This window comes from Neodiprion virginianus, chromosome 4 (genome assembly GCF_021901495.1).
Source record: "Neodiprion virginianus isolate iyNeoVirg1 chromosome 4, iyNeoVirg1.1, whole genome shotgun sequence".
Classification (NCBI taxonomy): domain Eukaryota; kingdom Metazoa; phylum Arthropoda; class Insecta; order Hymenoptera; family Diprionidae; genus Neodiprion; species Neodiprion virginianus.
Genome location: NC_060880.1, coordinates 24,622,843 through 24,639,358, shown reverse-complemented (window position 1 = coordinate 24,639,358; position 16,516 = coordinate 24,622,843). Strand labels below are relative to the sequence as shown.

At 35.0% G+C, this 16,516-nt stretch overlaps 2 protein-coding genes and 1 long non-coding RNA gene across 3 annotated transcripts in view; 1 reads left to right on the top strand and 2 right to left on the bottom strand.

The window, feature by feature from the left end:
* LOC124301841 (bromodomain adjacent to zinc finger domain protein 2B-like) overlaps window positions 1-2,104 on the bottom strand; it is a 118,114-nt gene extending 116,010 nt beyond the window's left edge. Inside the window, exon 1 of the mRNA XM_046757333.1 lies at window positions 902-2,104. The gene's annotated coding sequence lies outside the window, so the exon portion shown is untranslated. The remainder of the gene's footprint in view (window positions 1-901) is intronic.
* A 1,722-nt stretch (window positions 2,105-3,826) lies between these two features.
* LOC124302259 (mediator of RNA polymerase II transcription subunit 29-like) lies at window positions 3,827-5,025 on the top strand. Its single transcript, XM_046758210.1, has one exon. The coding sequence runs from the start codon at window positions 3,986-3,988 to the stop codon at window positions 4,634-4,636; it is 651 nt and encodes a 216-aa protein (XP_046614166.1). The 5' UTR covers window positions 3,827-3,985; the 3' UTR covers window positions 4,637-5,025.
* Window positions 5,026-7,069: 2,044 nt separating this feature from the next.
* On the bottom strand, window positions 7,070-15,899 carry LOC124302260 (uncharacterized). Its single transcript, XR_006907670.1, has 2 exons — window positions 15,601-15,899; window positions 7,070-15,239 (listed from the first exon to the last, which is right to left on the bottom strand). It is a non-coding gene; the product is annotated as an uncharacterized LOC124302260 (long non-coding RNA).
* Between the last annotated feature and the right edge of the window lie 617 nt (window positions 15,900-16,516).

Below are 16,516 nucleotides of genomic sequence, written 5' to 3'. Positions count from 1 at the left end.
TAGATATTGAAAAAAAAAAAAAAAAACAATATTCTTAACTTGTAAAAAAAAAAATTGTGAAGCTTAAGCTAGCGGCTAGAGTTGGCAGTCAGATGTGTTAAACTTTTCGGAAATAGAAAAATGCAGTGCAGTTTTATCCTCATAATTCTACAAGAGTGTTGGGGGTTCAAGGTGTTTAACAAAATTTTGATTTTCGGATTTCACTACCTTATTTCATTGAATATTATAACGTTTGGCTGCTAGTTTCAGCCTCGTCACAAGAGCATAAATTTGCAATGCAAATAACAAAGAACGCGAATGAAAATTCGATTAATGAGGAGTATCGTGTACGTTCAATTGCCAAAAGGCCAGTAGCTTCGCAAACTCCGTTTTAGAATATTCCCCAACTGTTCTTTTCTTTTTGTAAATCATTCAAAACAAAGGTCTTATAAATTCGTCTCAACGTGAACGGGATATTGCATTGCTAAAATTTAACCCGCGTTACGCATCAATAGTTGAACTCTTGTATTATCCTATAATATACATATATTTCAATACGGTGAAACTTTCTTTTGCACCTTCATTCGTTCGTTTTCAACCGTCATTATTATTTTCGGAATAAGATCGGATAATTCATCGTGCGAGAAAATAATATCAGCGATACCGGTTCAGCCTCTCGGGGACTGGTTTAATGTCTGCGCAACGGTCGAAATGGACGATCCCGACGACTTTCGCTGCGGGCGATGCGATGGGGTCGCAGGAAGCTCACGGAGCTGTGGAATGGAATGGCTGGGACTTACGGCCCGACAACGCAACATGTGCATCGCCTGCATGAGAATGCCCCGGCTTCCTTGCCTGCATCTCAGCTTCGCAGCCGGCGGCGGGCCGCGTGAATAAATATCAAGCCAAGCATCTTACCTACCTTTGCGTTCGAAGAGAGGAGGATGTCGGGTAGCGCTGGCGTCTTTTGTCCGCTGGATGATGATACGGTCTTGCTTGTTCGAAGAGAGTAAAGTTTCTATGGTGCGGCGACGATGACGATGACGATGACGATGACGACGATGACAACGATGACGGTGATGGCGACGTTTTACGATCTAGGATGCACCGTTGGCCCCGTTATTCAATATTATTCAATTGAGCCTTGCCCACGCATCTGCTATGCGGTGCGTTATTATTTCACGGGTTATTTATAACGAAGGAGCGCGACTCGACGATCACTTTTTGTGTATTTAATCTTACCGCCGATACCGCAACACTTTTCCTTACATTGCGACACTCGTTAGTTCACCCGATTTTCTTTTTACTTTGTTTGCTACACTCTATTGTCGTTCACGATATTTGCGACACGTATGGATGCTTCGGCTCGGCTCGCTTCACTCGATCGATCAATTGCAACGCTAACGCGACGAGGTAAACAAACAATTGCCTATCGCCCGATGATGGCGGTGGACTTCAGACGCGTTAATAAACCGTTTCTGCTCGAATCTTGCCGATATTTAGTCCCATTTTAACGATATGTACCGGTAAAATAATCCCTCGCGTTACTCGGCGCTTGTCCTTTGTTGATAAATAACTTGCCGGTAAAAATTTAGTAACAACATTGCGCCCTCCCGTACGTACAGTATAACATAGAATTACGACGATGTAGTGAAAAGTAAACAGAAAACAAAGGAACGAGTAGCAAAGAAAAAAAAGAAAAGATTTATAACATCAATGATTGATAGTGCTGCTCGCGTAATCGATAATAATTAATTCCGTTTAAATAATTCGTTCGTTGCAATATCACGCAAGATTTCCATGACAAATAAAAACGAGAAACACTTCAATTTCCTGGTATAAATGAAATCGATGCATAATAAATAAGCCTACGAAACGAACGCGCACGAAATAAGTTGGCGGTGATTCATTCACATAACTCGATGCAGCATAGAAACACTGTTATTGGCACAAAATCACTCCGTAATAATCACAAATGCATCGGCGTTACCCGCGTTGTTTGCTAACGCTTCACTGACTCGATTGCTGCTACAGTTTATTTATATCAATATCTTTCCTTCCTCGGTACGATACGAAATTCGTCAACTTGCCCGCCCGCAAACCCTCGGCAACTGTCCGCGCGTTTCGAGAGCTTCTGAGGGAATGACGGAACGAGCTCGTGGCGCTCGTAGCGTTTTCGCCGCGAACTATCGCTCACCTCACGGACCGATCCCCTCCCGCCCCCCGCCATTCCCCTCCCCCCCCTGCCCTTCATTCTTCGTTTCACCGCTCGACGCAGTGTCGGGCCAAGGTGCGACTCGCAGAGTGCAACGTCCGCCGAATTGTCTTATTCGCCTTTTTTCCCCAATTTCATATGCAGAAAACCGCAACCGGACTTCGATGCAGGCTGTTTTCGGGAATTTTTACTATTATTCGTTAAAATTTTTGCACATCTTCAGTAGCCATTATCGTATACGGAACGTGTAGGCTACAACTTGCGGTAGTAACATTGATCACGAGCCTGTTTAACTTATGCTTGTTTGAATTAGATTACAGGTATTTTCTGTCGACTGAATTCATTTCGTTATTAGGCGAATAATTGGATATTATGAAAATATATATGTCAGACACGAGTGTCGTCGAACAAGACGAAGTCTTGTTTTATGAAATAATTGTGCATCGACGATACAACATCGAGTTACCATTAAACGATGCTCAAGTGTAATGGAATTTGTTGAAATACAAATTGTTCTGTTCGATTAGAGGCGAGGGGCGTTCATGCTACTTATTTTGTGCTCTGCATAGTTTCTTATTTTTCTAATGTAGAGGTTTGGACATACGGAAAATTCAAAATACTACATACAAACTGCCGAACGGGTTGATTGACTAGAGAACAAATGTCGCAAGTGTAATAGATAGTAAAAACTTGGATGTGAATAATTAGTAATTTGCTTTAAATAATGTTTCATGCAAGTACATGCAGTTTCTACTGAAGTATTCGAATCGGCATTTATGACGCATACACCGTTAAATAAACACCAAGCTATCAAAATCTCTAATCGTAATCTGTGGGCATAACTGAGAACATCGTAATATATGCCGGTGTATTGTCGTTGATGATTTCATGATCGTAAAGCTTTGTTTGTCTTTAGTTTGATTTACATAGGTATGTTATATGGATAAGTTCGATCAGACGTTGACTCAAGTCAGACAATAACTTATTCGACTCCGTAAATACAATCTCCCAAGCCGGTAAATTGGGGAAACCGACAGTCGAAAAAAACTCTGATTGCTCGAGTAGTTCAGATCACTCTCGTAAATAGGGAGAATCGAATGACGTAGTGATTCTAGTGTCGGGATGAATTTTCCACATTCCATACGATCCTTTTTCTCGGTTCAGTTATATCCACTGACATAACATGGGTATAATTCATGATTGCGTATATCGGAAATCAGATTAGCAAATATGTATGCATGTAATATTGAATTAAAAATAATGGTACCAAAATATCTACCACTCACCAGTCTTCCCATTCATGATACAACGACTCTCTCGTAGAGAAGAGTGGCGTCATCTGCCAGAGAAAAAAACGCCAATAGATATCGGATGTAATCTAGCTTGCATACCTGAGATTCGTTATAATCCCTGTAAAATTGAGCAAAATCGTACGAATATATGACTGCAGATGTGAAAATTTATTAACCGATTAGTTTTCCGAATGAATCGAGTTTTCGCGCGAAAATCTGGACAACGATTCATAACAAAAATAAGAATACCTGTATTACCGACTCACGGTGATGAACGGGAACGGCTTCGTCGACACTGTTGGTTCAAGCTTTCTTGCGTTTCCGCAACTTTTATGTCAAAATTGTATTTACAAATTACAGGATCATCGGCTGTGACTTGTGAGCCTTGTGGCTCACCGATATATTTCTTTGTGGCGTTCGTTCAATCTTCGTCGGTGGACTTGAGAGAATACCAATTCGTTTGAAAAGAAGGAGTTGAGCGCTGTGACATTACTGCGACATGAATATATCGCAAATTGCTCAGCCAGGACAAATGGGATTAGGACAAATGTCGCAACCTAACCCCCAAATACCCCAAGCACAACAGCAGCAGCAGCAACAGCAACAGCAACAGCAACAGCAGCAGCAACAGCAGCAACAACAGCAGCCGCAACAGCAGCAGCAACCGCAGCAACCTCAGCAACAGCAACAACAGCAACCGCAACAACAGCAACACACGCAAGAAAAGTTGGATAATATATCGAAGGTGAAATCCCTTGTCGGTCCGCTAAGAGATTCTCTCGCTGTCGCCTTGAAAACAGCAGCTTCAACTCTGCAACAAAACAGCCTCGTCGACGTAGGAACTTACAAAGGTATCGATGTTCCCGTTCAATACAGATTCGACAAGAACATTGAGGAGTTTTATTCGATATGCGATCAGATTGAACTTCATCTGAAAACTTCGATTGAATGCTTGTCCCAGAATTCAAGCTCTGTAAGGTATCTTCCGATGTCCGTTGCCACCACCAGAACTGAGGCTGTCTCGGGACAAGAAGGTCCGGCTCTCACCTATCCACAGTTCCTCATGACCGTAAGGTCTCAGGTGGCTTATGCCAAAGAAATTCACGACACCCTCATATCCGCGGCTCACACTATCACTCCTGGAGAATAAGACTAGGATTAAAGAACGATCTTGTTTTACATTAAAGTGCGACATACTTGATTGTTTGTACCCACTTTGAACGTTATTCGTTCGTTCGGTGAGCCTTGGGGTCCAGATTCCTCTTCCAGCACTGAAAGATTATCCAGCTGACCTGATGTGATTCCATCAGTGGTGATGAATTTCACAAAGTTCTATTTGATAACATGTTATATCGCTGGATAGTGGGATTTTGACAGTATTATAGAAGCCATGTATTTCAAATAACAGTTACCGTGTTACAGGAATTTGAACTTTGAGTATTTTTGACTTGTATACAATCGTCCCTGTATTTATGGCAAGTGGTATTGGAATGATTACTGTTTAATAAATATTTTCCGTTATTCATTCAAACTTTCAAACGTCCATCATTTAAAATCCTTCACTTATCACCATTCCTTCTTTATTCTTCCTGCTGCTATTCACAGTACTTTGTATATCAGGTGCATTTTCTACCAAGTCGACTGGCCCTTCAAATCCTATCAGTTTTAATGTAAATCATGTTTTATTCAAATGCTGACTCAAGGGAGTGAGGCTCGAAAAAATTTCATGTACAATTGAATCATTAACTGTTTAGTTGTTGGCAGAAACTAGTTGGTGCATTGATAAATATAATTTCGAATAGCTAGGTACAACAAATTGAGTATAACTAACAACTCATCCGTTTTGGTCTGTATTTCTATATTATATGCACTTTTATGTTCTAACTTACTCTGAAAATAAGTCGCCAATGTCCAAGTAGTAAAATTAAACAGACGCGCCCGTGGTAAAGATATTCCACAGACAATAATCTTCTAAATTTTTGGATAATTTTAGTTTGTTATAATCTAATTTAAAGCAATGATATGGCGAATGTTTAACAATCTCTATGAACAAAATATCTCCATATCACAAAAACCTTAAATTATCGATGTCGTCAAATCCATTTTACAAAAGAAAATCCTTTCACGTAGAAACAATCGTATCATTTCACTACAATACTCAAGATCTTGATTTCATGTCTTCGTAAGGAAATTTCTGATCATCGTGACATTGAAAGTATCTGGTATAAAAAATTATTTCTTTTGAAGAGTAAATGTGATATCAACATATTCGAGTTTGTCCGAAACAAAGATATTTTTCACAAACACAGTCTCATATTGGCCATATTATTGCTTTAGAAACTCTTCAAGTTCTACTATGAACAATTTTTTAAAAAATGGGAAAAAGCTTGTCATTGACAAAATTCATTTGAACTACAATTCGAACCAACTCTTGATAATACATGACGGCAAATGTACGCCTGTAAGTGGCATTATCTCGCGGTGTAAATGCAATTTACCAGATCAATTGATGCGCTGGGATCGCCGAAAAAATAGTGATACAAATGTTGCGTTGTTACATGTCGGCTACGTACTGTAAATTAAAGTGTGATGAAAATATATATTCGACTTGCAATAACTATTCCGATAGAATACCATTAAGGGTGGATTTTAATTTGAAATGCAATTCTAACTCGATACAAACGGAACGCTATTATTTGGCGCGATTCATTTGTCATTAATCAATACTACTGAAAATAGTACCACATGTAGTTAACATTAACCAGATGTTCGATTCCGAAGTACGGAAAATTCGCCATTTTCAGAAGTCGTATTGAATGAAAAATGAAAAAGTAGCGCTTAAAGTAATCATCTCGCTCTTCAAAGTACATGTGCAATTGTAATAATAGCAAGTTATCTGCCTATAGTACAGCGGTAGCTTTGAAAGCTATAAGATAGTTGAGAAAAATTCATTTTCATACAAACGAGAGTTAATTTATTACCTTCATAGAGTACAAGTTGAATGAATGTATGTATGTGGATTGCAAAGGATTAAGGTAATCCATATCACACCGACATGCACATACAAAATTTTTCGAAACTAACTAATCCCGTTTACTTGATTCAACCGCACGTTATTTGATTTAAATAATATCTAGTTCGACCCCGTATTTGAATTAGAAAATCATCAATTCGTTCAATTTTGTGGGAATAATTAAATAAATATAGTAGATCGCACAGCAATTAATGTAGCAACGTTTTGCTGAAAGGTCCCTTGAAAACAACGTCAAAGGAGATATTTACATAAAAGAAAAACAGATTCACGGTTTTCAAGACAGACCAATTATCGGAGTATACTTTTTCTTAGCTCAAAGTTTGTGCTTATTAGTTTTCTGACCGTGGTTGAACATTGAGAGCCTCGATGAGTTGATATTATTGTCGTGAATATCGTATCATTTCCTCTAATTGTAAGCGTAATGTGATGTATGTAAAAATTTATGAAATATGCATTAATAACGAGGCTGACAAGGACGGCGTGCAAAAGAAAAAAAAGAGATAAAATTAATAAAATTCATACTTCAGAGATATAAAACGAATTTTAATGTCTCGTTATATAGTGTATTTCTGTCTCTAAAATATAACAAAATTTACTTTCTCTGGATCCGAAGTTTAAGGTATCCGAAGGGGCGACAAAATGTAGACATAAGCATTATGTAATGTAATAATCAATAATATTATGCGATAGTAATTAACGTGTATACAATTAATTAATAATTTTTGATAATAACTAATTGTTAGTTTTAATCGTAATCATCTCAACAATTCATTGTGTGAAAAATCTGCCCATGTTTGCAGTTATTATATAGTTGTATACATTGCGTTAATTTTGTACCAACATACAAAAATAACATTCACAGATAGTGTGGTTATAATTAGTTATGTATTGTATTTTATTACTTCCTCAAATATGGGCAGATTTCAATAAAATCCACAATGTAATAATTCTAGAAATCTTACAGTAGTCGTTTAATCAAGAGGCTACTTTCAAATAGAACGTACATCCGAAAATTACAATAATATACGAATTATTCAATACATAAAACAAATTCAATACTATATATAAAGTGTATATATAATTTTTCTTTACTTTATATATTTGCATGTGTGTGTGTGTGTGTTTGTTCTTATCTGCATATGCATTTATTATATACGTGTTATATATATACTTGTAAAAACAAAAAAATAAATAACCAATATATTACATCGTATCAAGTACATAATTGTTTGTTGCTCGTTTTCTTTCTTTTACCTTTTCTAGTTTCTAAGTGTTTTCTTTTTTTTGTCTCTGTTTCCGTCAGTGTATATTAGCTCACGAATATGTTACAAATCAATGTAACAATTTAATGCTAGATAGTTGAGTTGTTGGGAAATAAATTGTGACATTAAAAATATTTCATACCTATAATATCATTCCAAGGAGCTGCGATAGAATGCAAACGATTTACACGACAAATAGCCGGATTCCCTGGCAATGCCGTTATCATTACTCATTTGCATCGCTCGCGAAAAATTAGTATGAATTAGGAAAATTGAGAATTAAATAACGCGGGGCTCGTTGTCAGTTCAGTATTTATTAAAAAAGTAAGGTGCAATTATAAGCAATAAACTCATGTCATTTCAGTTTTAAATTCGTTGCAAATATGTACTTCTGCACTTAAATCGATTTCTAAGAACGAGCCGGTCGAGAAGAAATACGTAAAACGATGAGGATTAATTCACAATTAAGAGACTTGAGTAACCTACTTTTTATCTCGAGCCCGCGTAAAACGTTAAATCTATGAAAAATCGGGTTTTTAGCCACGAAAGTCTAATTGTACGGGTTATAATTTCGTGTCGATGAATAAGGTTCGTGTAGTATTAGAAAATGTCTCGATTCCGCTTCACAATCTAATGTAATAAAAAATCAGTCTAAACATGACCAAGGTAACTATACATATTTATAGGTATAAAGCTAAAAGATGCTACAAAACAAGGCATTTTTATTTTTATTTTTATTTAATTTTTTTTTTTTTTTTTTTCATTTTATATTAACAATTAATATTATGCTGATATATTATCCTATGATTAAAACCCCAGAAATTCATATTACCATACTAAAGTTTGCATGTACATAACATTGTAATTCTTTCAATGCAATACGTTCAAAAGTATTCATAATTGCGTTATATATGCCCACGTTTGTTGTATATAATATAATGTTCAGCTTCGTGGCCGTGATTTGTTATTCGGTGCGTGCGCATCTAGTGACCTTATAATTGCATATTAATAACTGCTTACTTCTTTTTTTTTTTTTTAATTTCTTTCAAATTATTTACAATATATCTCTGTTCAACATTATTAATCAATTGTTTGAGGAAACATTATTCTTCCATGAATCTCTACTGTTTGTGTACGTGTTTTTGTGTTTCAGTGTATGTATGTGTGTACTGTGTATGTACGTATAATTGTGAAATTCTTCGATAAGGGTGTTTTTCACTTTTCTATTTCTCTTCCGTCTATTCAACTAGGTACATATATATATATATTTAAGTATTTACAAAATCAATTATAGTTATTCATTACTTTACCTTTAAATATGATGTACGTATCTCCTGCTTTTGGTTTGAATATAGTTTTAAAATGTATGTACCTATTTTATTACCGTTGTATCAATTGGAGTTAAAGTTCGATACTCAGTGATCAATCGGTTTTGTTAGACGTATTTAATCGTGTTCGCATGTATTTCAAGTTTCAAATTTACTCGGAATATCTTCAACTTTCAAAGTTCGGTTATCGTGTAAATAAGAGAACGTATAGGCGTGTAAACTATTTTTTTCATCAATTCAATACAATTTATTATAGGTTACACAAGCTTTCGAATCACTGTGGTTATCACTTTTTCTTTTTAGATTGTAATCATTCTCACACGAACTATTGAAATACTCACGATGCATTAGTTGATCTAGCTAAAGAACTTTTGAAAAATTTCGTTATTCTAATAATATTGCTGATCGGATTTACTAGACATTTACCATTTCTTTTGAAAACTGTGTATCGAATCTTGTGCAATTGGAGGACATTGAAAGAACGTGTGTCGCTTGTTCCTGTACTTTGAACAAAACATATCGATTTAACGGTTGCAGTTCGAGGACGTGATTTTCGGATGGGGGGAGATGCAAAGATAGTGTTTTAGTCGGAATTGCGATGTACTCGAAATAAAGTACGGTCAAGATACGGAGCGTGGAAATTTTATTTCTCAACTTCGAAAAAACAGAACACATAAACGAGTACAGTTGTAAAAATGTACACCTTCGTTCAACAAATGTACAGGTAAACATTGTTTCTTCACTCGTTCTAACCAAGTCTCAATGCAAATGATGGTATATGTGTGGTTTGTGTTTTGAAAAAAAAAAAAAATAAAAATCTTAATGTCCGCTTATGAACCGAATATACTCGTGTAATATATAACTGTATGTATATATAATATATGTAAGTAATAAATGTACATCTCCGAACGACAGAACAGCATATACCTCTTTTAAAAATACATATATATCATTAATCAATATTTTACTTTCTATTTTATGCCATAGATATACATATGTATATAGATTAACGGGTATAATTTGTAAATGTCTCTACTTCCGTGTCGAGTTATTCATATAGTTTGTCAATGACAAATTTCCCAGGTAAATTTATATACTCATTAAAGAAATACGGCAAATATATCATATAATTATGGTAATATTGTAACAACTGTCGTAACGGACGCGTATAGCAATTAAAATCTTTTCATTCATATAAAGTTTTACAATAATAGAGGATGCATTAATTCAACAACGTATAACTGGAGAGCACCGACTCCTCATCCTACGACCTTTACAGCTATGGATGAATTATATCACATGTTCGTTATACGTTCGTAATCATTTCGCGCTACACGTTGGTGGGATGCAATTGGATCTGTTGAACACAATTCTGTGATCTGTGTACCATCGCGTTCTCATATGAAGCAACGGAGTAACAATGCCCGAAGTCAGGTGCAGGCAATGAGAGAAAAAAGAACAATCCAGTTCAATGACTTTAAGCCACGAACTTACGTAAAATCACTCGAAGTTATAAAGTCGCTTGAAATTAATCGAAATCTCGCAAAGTCTCGACAAGTCGCGCGAAGTCATCTCAAGTCTTGTGAAGTTACTACGTTAACTCACTTCAAATCACATGGAATCATTCGAAGTCGCGAAATCTTTCAAAGTTTCGATACCCCGATGTCAGGTGCAAAGATCCAACTTCAGGAGTGTTTAATTCCTCGATAAGAAGAAAAGGTTGACCCGATTTATTTTCAAGTCAGGCTAATTGTCACTCGTAGGAAAATATCGGCGAGACATCGACTAATTGATGTTGCCGCGTGGTTTGACTGCTAATTCTCGCCTTCGGAAATATTATTTGAAAATGTAATTTCAAGTACTTGAGTATTAATTGAAAATTTCTCGATATTCCGTCCGTATCCCAACCTTACGCTATTTATTCCAATGATTGCGAAAGTATACGCTGAACGTGCGTCATTGATTGATCTATTTATCCGTACAATATCCTGCTATAAAACAAAAGTGTCATAATGGAAAGCAGAATCCGTTTCATTATAATAATACCATACTAATATCTCAAGCTCCGTGTTTAAAATGATTTTACAAAAATCTTCACGATTCAATTTTTCAATCATTCAGATGTATTTTATTTATTTCGTTTGTACTAACAGTATATGTGATACCCTGCTCATGGAAATTCCATATAAACATTTCATACAGTATTATACATTATATCATGTACTTTAGGTGAAATTAATCGATCCACATGAATTATGATAGTTTTTAGTTAGATAATAAGTTCGTAGTCGTGGTAAGAAAAAAATTAATAAAAAATAAAAAAATAAAACAAACAGAAAGAAGAGACGTTAACAAAATAATTTTTACACTGGTCAAATTGCACTCGGGATTATACAGCTTGGTGAATTACTTCATGCGCTTGGTGTGTACATTAAGAGTGAACTATAGGCAATTTTGCAAGTTCATTTGCGTGTTTTCAGTCTTAATCATTGACGATGGATGTTCACCGTGCTCAATATTTTAGATGCCGTTTTACAATTAGAAGCTTTTGAAAGCTAGTGAATGCTCGTAATTATTGAACAACCGAATTGAAATTCTAAAATCGGGAATGGCGGCAATGTTGATTTTGTACCAATGCCAAATTAGTTACATATCAGATATTTCACCCACGAAATTTGCTTTCGCAATTTTAAGTAAGTTGACAGGTTTAATTTACGATCGACTCGAGTTTCAAATTTGTATTTTCATTCTTGATAATAGACGTCGAATAATTCACTTGCTTGCCAGGAGATTCAGCTCATGGTGCCCATGGTACACTCTTGATGAGAAATTTATTCCGGGGGGTTCGAAATTTGTGCGAATTAGTAAATCGTCGTGATAAACTTTTTCGCGATACATTATAGGTGAGAACGGAACGTTCTATTTCTTTCGTTTAATTCGAAATATTTCCAGGTATAAAGTGCTTGTTAGCGACTTAGTAGAATTAAGTTACACAATTTTCGATCGAACATTCTTTTAGATTCACATGATCCTTATAGCGTAAAATTTCGTTTAATTTCATTACTTTTTTCCTTGTAAGCGTAAAATATCCTGTTCAAATGAGGAATAAGAGATTTACGGAGTTTCAAATGCCTACAAAAATTTATTACGAATATTGCAGGATCTGAAGAAATGTTTGAAAAATAATTTAAATGATTTGAGAAGCACATGGTTGCTACGATAGACTTGACAATTATTATCGATGCGTTATATCGTGAAAGCGTTTAGTGAAGATGTGTGGAAAAACAACGTAGGTAAAGCTCATCGAATTCCCAAACCAATGAAGTGCTCGACAAGACGTCGGCTTTACCATACTTCAATCTTTAATTATAATCTTCAAGTTTCAACACTGCGCCTGGTTATTCCGATATTTTGTATCGTATATTTTGTATATTTCACTTGAATTGCACTCAATGACTGAAAAACTGAGCGACGGATAATAATAATTAATCGGTATACAGAACAACGAAAAGATAAAGAAATATCGCGGATCAGCTGCAGGCGTACAATTAGATAATAATGCAGCTCAGTCAAAATTTTAGATTATCACAAGAAAGTATTCACGTAACGTAGGTGCGTTGGCCATGCGTCCCGCGAAATCCAGTTCGATACTAAATTTTTTTCTTCGTCCAACCCCCCATGAATAAAAACGCCTTCTCGCGTTTTGTGTAGCGGGCGTAAAATTACAATTTTCATTTTGGGTGTAACTTTGCGTGGAAGGCGTATTTTCACGGGGACTAGAACAAAAAAAAAATCGCGAGCATCACGGGCGGAAAAGGGATTTCACTCGCGTGTGATCGCCTTCATTTCGCCCTTAACACACAATGTACTAATTCATTTCGCAGAATCAAAAATTTTACCTATTCACATATTCTTTTATGTTTCTTTTTTACCCATATCATATTACAGGCATGTATGTGGTTTTCTTTTCTTTTTTTTTTTAGTTTTTTTTTTTTTTTGTCTTTGTATCGTTTTCGATTTTAATTAATTTTCTCAATATATAAGGCGCCCGCACAGTCTCACAAGTATCATCAGTTCTTGTATCAACAACAAATTTTCTAAGCATTAAACGATGAATATGCACATATATTTATGTATACATAATAAATATATATATAGGTGCGCGTGTATACATGTATATACATATTATTACATATATATGTATGCACGACAATCTACATGTTTAGGTTATAATGCTATGCGAATTACGAACGAAACTGTTTGCTGTTTCATTGTGAAATAATAGAAAAGTCTTCTACTTCAGGTGTGGGTAAAAATGCGATGTCAAAAGATGAGATTCTCGATAATCTGTGTGTAATATTATTTTCACGGTTCTGTACGCACAACTTTGACAGAAATAAAAACTAAAACGTCTATTTAATAAAGTACTTATTCAATTTTTTACTAAGACTAATAATTCATTTAGATATTTTGTCGCGTTCAGATAATTTCTCCGATACGTAGTCGCTTTAAATATATATGTGTATCGTTTGGTGTATATATCTATGGCCAGGTAACGCGGGAAGTCTAGTAACGTTCAGAATATATGGTATTTAAAAAAATATATACACATGACTAAAAATAAACCAGTCGAGGCGTTACTGGACGTCCAATATCCAGTTTCTGAAGGTAAATATACAAATATGTTGATTAAGAAATACTGAAGAACACGAAACGCATTTACAATCGAAGTACGTATAATTTTCTTTCTTTTTCTTTTTCTATCATATTAAATGTGTGATACAATATCAGATCTAGGAGTAACATTTACGCTAGTTCACCTACTCGCATACACCTAGGTTACGATAAGTTTATGTTTATTAGAATCAGTCCGAAATACATACATATACGAGCTATGCAGCGAAATGTAGAAATTGTTGAATTTACCAAACTTTCGGTTAGACCGGAGCTAGTAATTTAAGACGTAGGTAAAAAAATGCAGTTGCGGTTTCCGCGGGAGCACAGCCGACGGTACAATTATAGTAGACGCGTAAGTATAAAGATATTTTTTAACGTGTACATTTACATTATACAGCAGCGTTGACGTATCTGGACAAAAATCCAGCGAGTATATAATAATTCACAATCAGTCCAATTGCGTTTTACAATTGTTTTTTTGTTTGTCCTTCTTTTTCCAGCCTTGCTGAATTAAAAAAAAAAAAAAAAAACAGCTTGCACGATCCTCCTTCGTGTATTGTTAGACATCCCTATCGAAAATGTTCAAGTAATAAATCAGAAGATGTTATGATCGGAATCAACATGTAATTTATTACATGATTTGTCTTGTAAATTTGAGAAAAATGAATAAAAAATCACGCAATAAATTACAAAAGTACGAATCATCAAACGTTCTCAACTCTATATGATTTTTGATCTAGTATATCTGTCGATTCGTGATTTTTCACATATTTTTCTCGAATCTACAAGATAAATCTTGTAATAAATTACAAGCTGATTTCGGTCACAAGATTATATGATTTAAGATATGGTCATTTTTAGTAGGGACAGATTTACCTCGGCTTATCACCAATTTCATTATTCTCTTTCCCTTTTCACTCAACTATACTTACAGACTGTTAAAAAGTAACGACACTAGACAGACCTCTATGAACCTCACTTTTCTATCTTGCAAACCTTTCGCGACTCAAGTATTGGGATCCAATGTGTCGAAAGACGTTATCTGGTAGGGAAAAACATTTTGTCTAAAATCCGAAAGAGTCTCATTTGGATAAGAAAGTTTACTCTATACTGTTAACTCCATGGGACAAAATAAATTCACACCAGCTTAAAAAAAAAAAAAATGTTCTGCACCTTAATATAATAATCATCTGGCTAAAAATTCGCTATTGACAGTTGGTTTTAGGTCAATTATGCGAATGGAGTAGTACAGACAATTTCGTGCAAGCTTTGCGGCTTCAGTTTTATTATGCGGAATTAAAATGCTGCGAAAATAGGATGCAAGAGGTATTTTAAAATTAAATATGGCCCAGTTAGAGTAACGCATATTTTTGCCACGAGGTGTCCCAGTGCCGCATTATCATTCCCAACTCCCACCGGTGTGTCCACGGTGAAATTCGTTGTTGCTATACACTGAGAATAAACGTTGTCAATTCAGCCAAATAAATCTTTTTTTGCAAGCCGAGCAATACGGATATTGTCTAGCCGCGGCTGAACGTTCATTTTCTTTCTACTAAAATTTTTCGCCAACCCAGCAAATATATGTTTCTCCGACATCACTAAATATCGATTTTCTTGGACTAACTATTTTTTTCTCAGTGCACTAGGTTTCTCACCATTGGAAATTTCTTAAACAGCGTACGTATATGAAATGATGAATAAACAAAAGCTAACCTTTGTTACGAAAGTTACTACGCGGTTATGTTCTATATCAGCAACGGAATCGTTTACAACTATTCAAGTTTAAATTCAACGAACGACAATTTGCTCATACCTCTATTCGTACGTATGAGTAAAAATGTGGTAATTCCAGGGTTCCCCGGCTGGACTTCAGTGGTGCTCCTTTGTTTATCCGAGTTTTGAAATCCTTTTTCATTATTTTATCATTGTTATTAGTGATGATGATTTCTTTTTCTATTATTATTCTATCTTCAGACTTCCGCTGGGCTTCTGGAGTGGTGACTTTTCTCAATTGTTTCCTTATTATTATTATTATTATTATTATTATTATTATTATTATTATTATTATTATTATTATTATTATTATTATTATTATTATTATTATTATTATTATTATTATTATTATTATTATTATTATTATTATTATTATTATTATTATTATTATTATTGTTATTGTTATTGTTATTGTTATTAAGATTATTATATTATTACAAATACAGTTATCGTTATTATTATTATTAATATTCTGGTGCGTTACTATTATTAGTTTCATCAACGTTGTTATTGTTATTATTATTATTACTATTAAATATTATTACAGAGGTTTATCGAGCCTTTATATTACGGACTACTGTAACCTCTAAACTATGTTCAATTGCCTAAAACGCTTATATCCTAAAACCACAGCAGGTACTGGTATACTTTGGCGCTGGCAGTATCAATATATACGTGTAACGCATATATCGAAATAGATACACATACGAGGTATGTATACTATAATGCACGCCGCGTGTCCGAATTGTTGCATGCTCATGCTCTGTGCAATGATTGATAAACTGATTGGATAAACCTTCTTTCGTTTTAGTATTTCTTTTTCGAAAATTAGACGGTATTCACGATTTGCAAGGGATCTGAAGGACTCATCTTTGACCAGTGAACAAAAACACAAATTGATCGTGAGTTACATTGCATCGATTAACGGAAAACGCTAATTTTTTTAGTCAATCAAA

Excerpts from the sequence above, each read along its gene's own strand:
- LOC124302259 (XM_046758210.1), top strand. The coding sequence starts at position 3,986 with ATGAATATATCGCAAATTGCTCAGCCAGGACAAATGGGATTAGGACAA.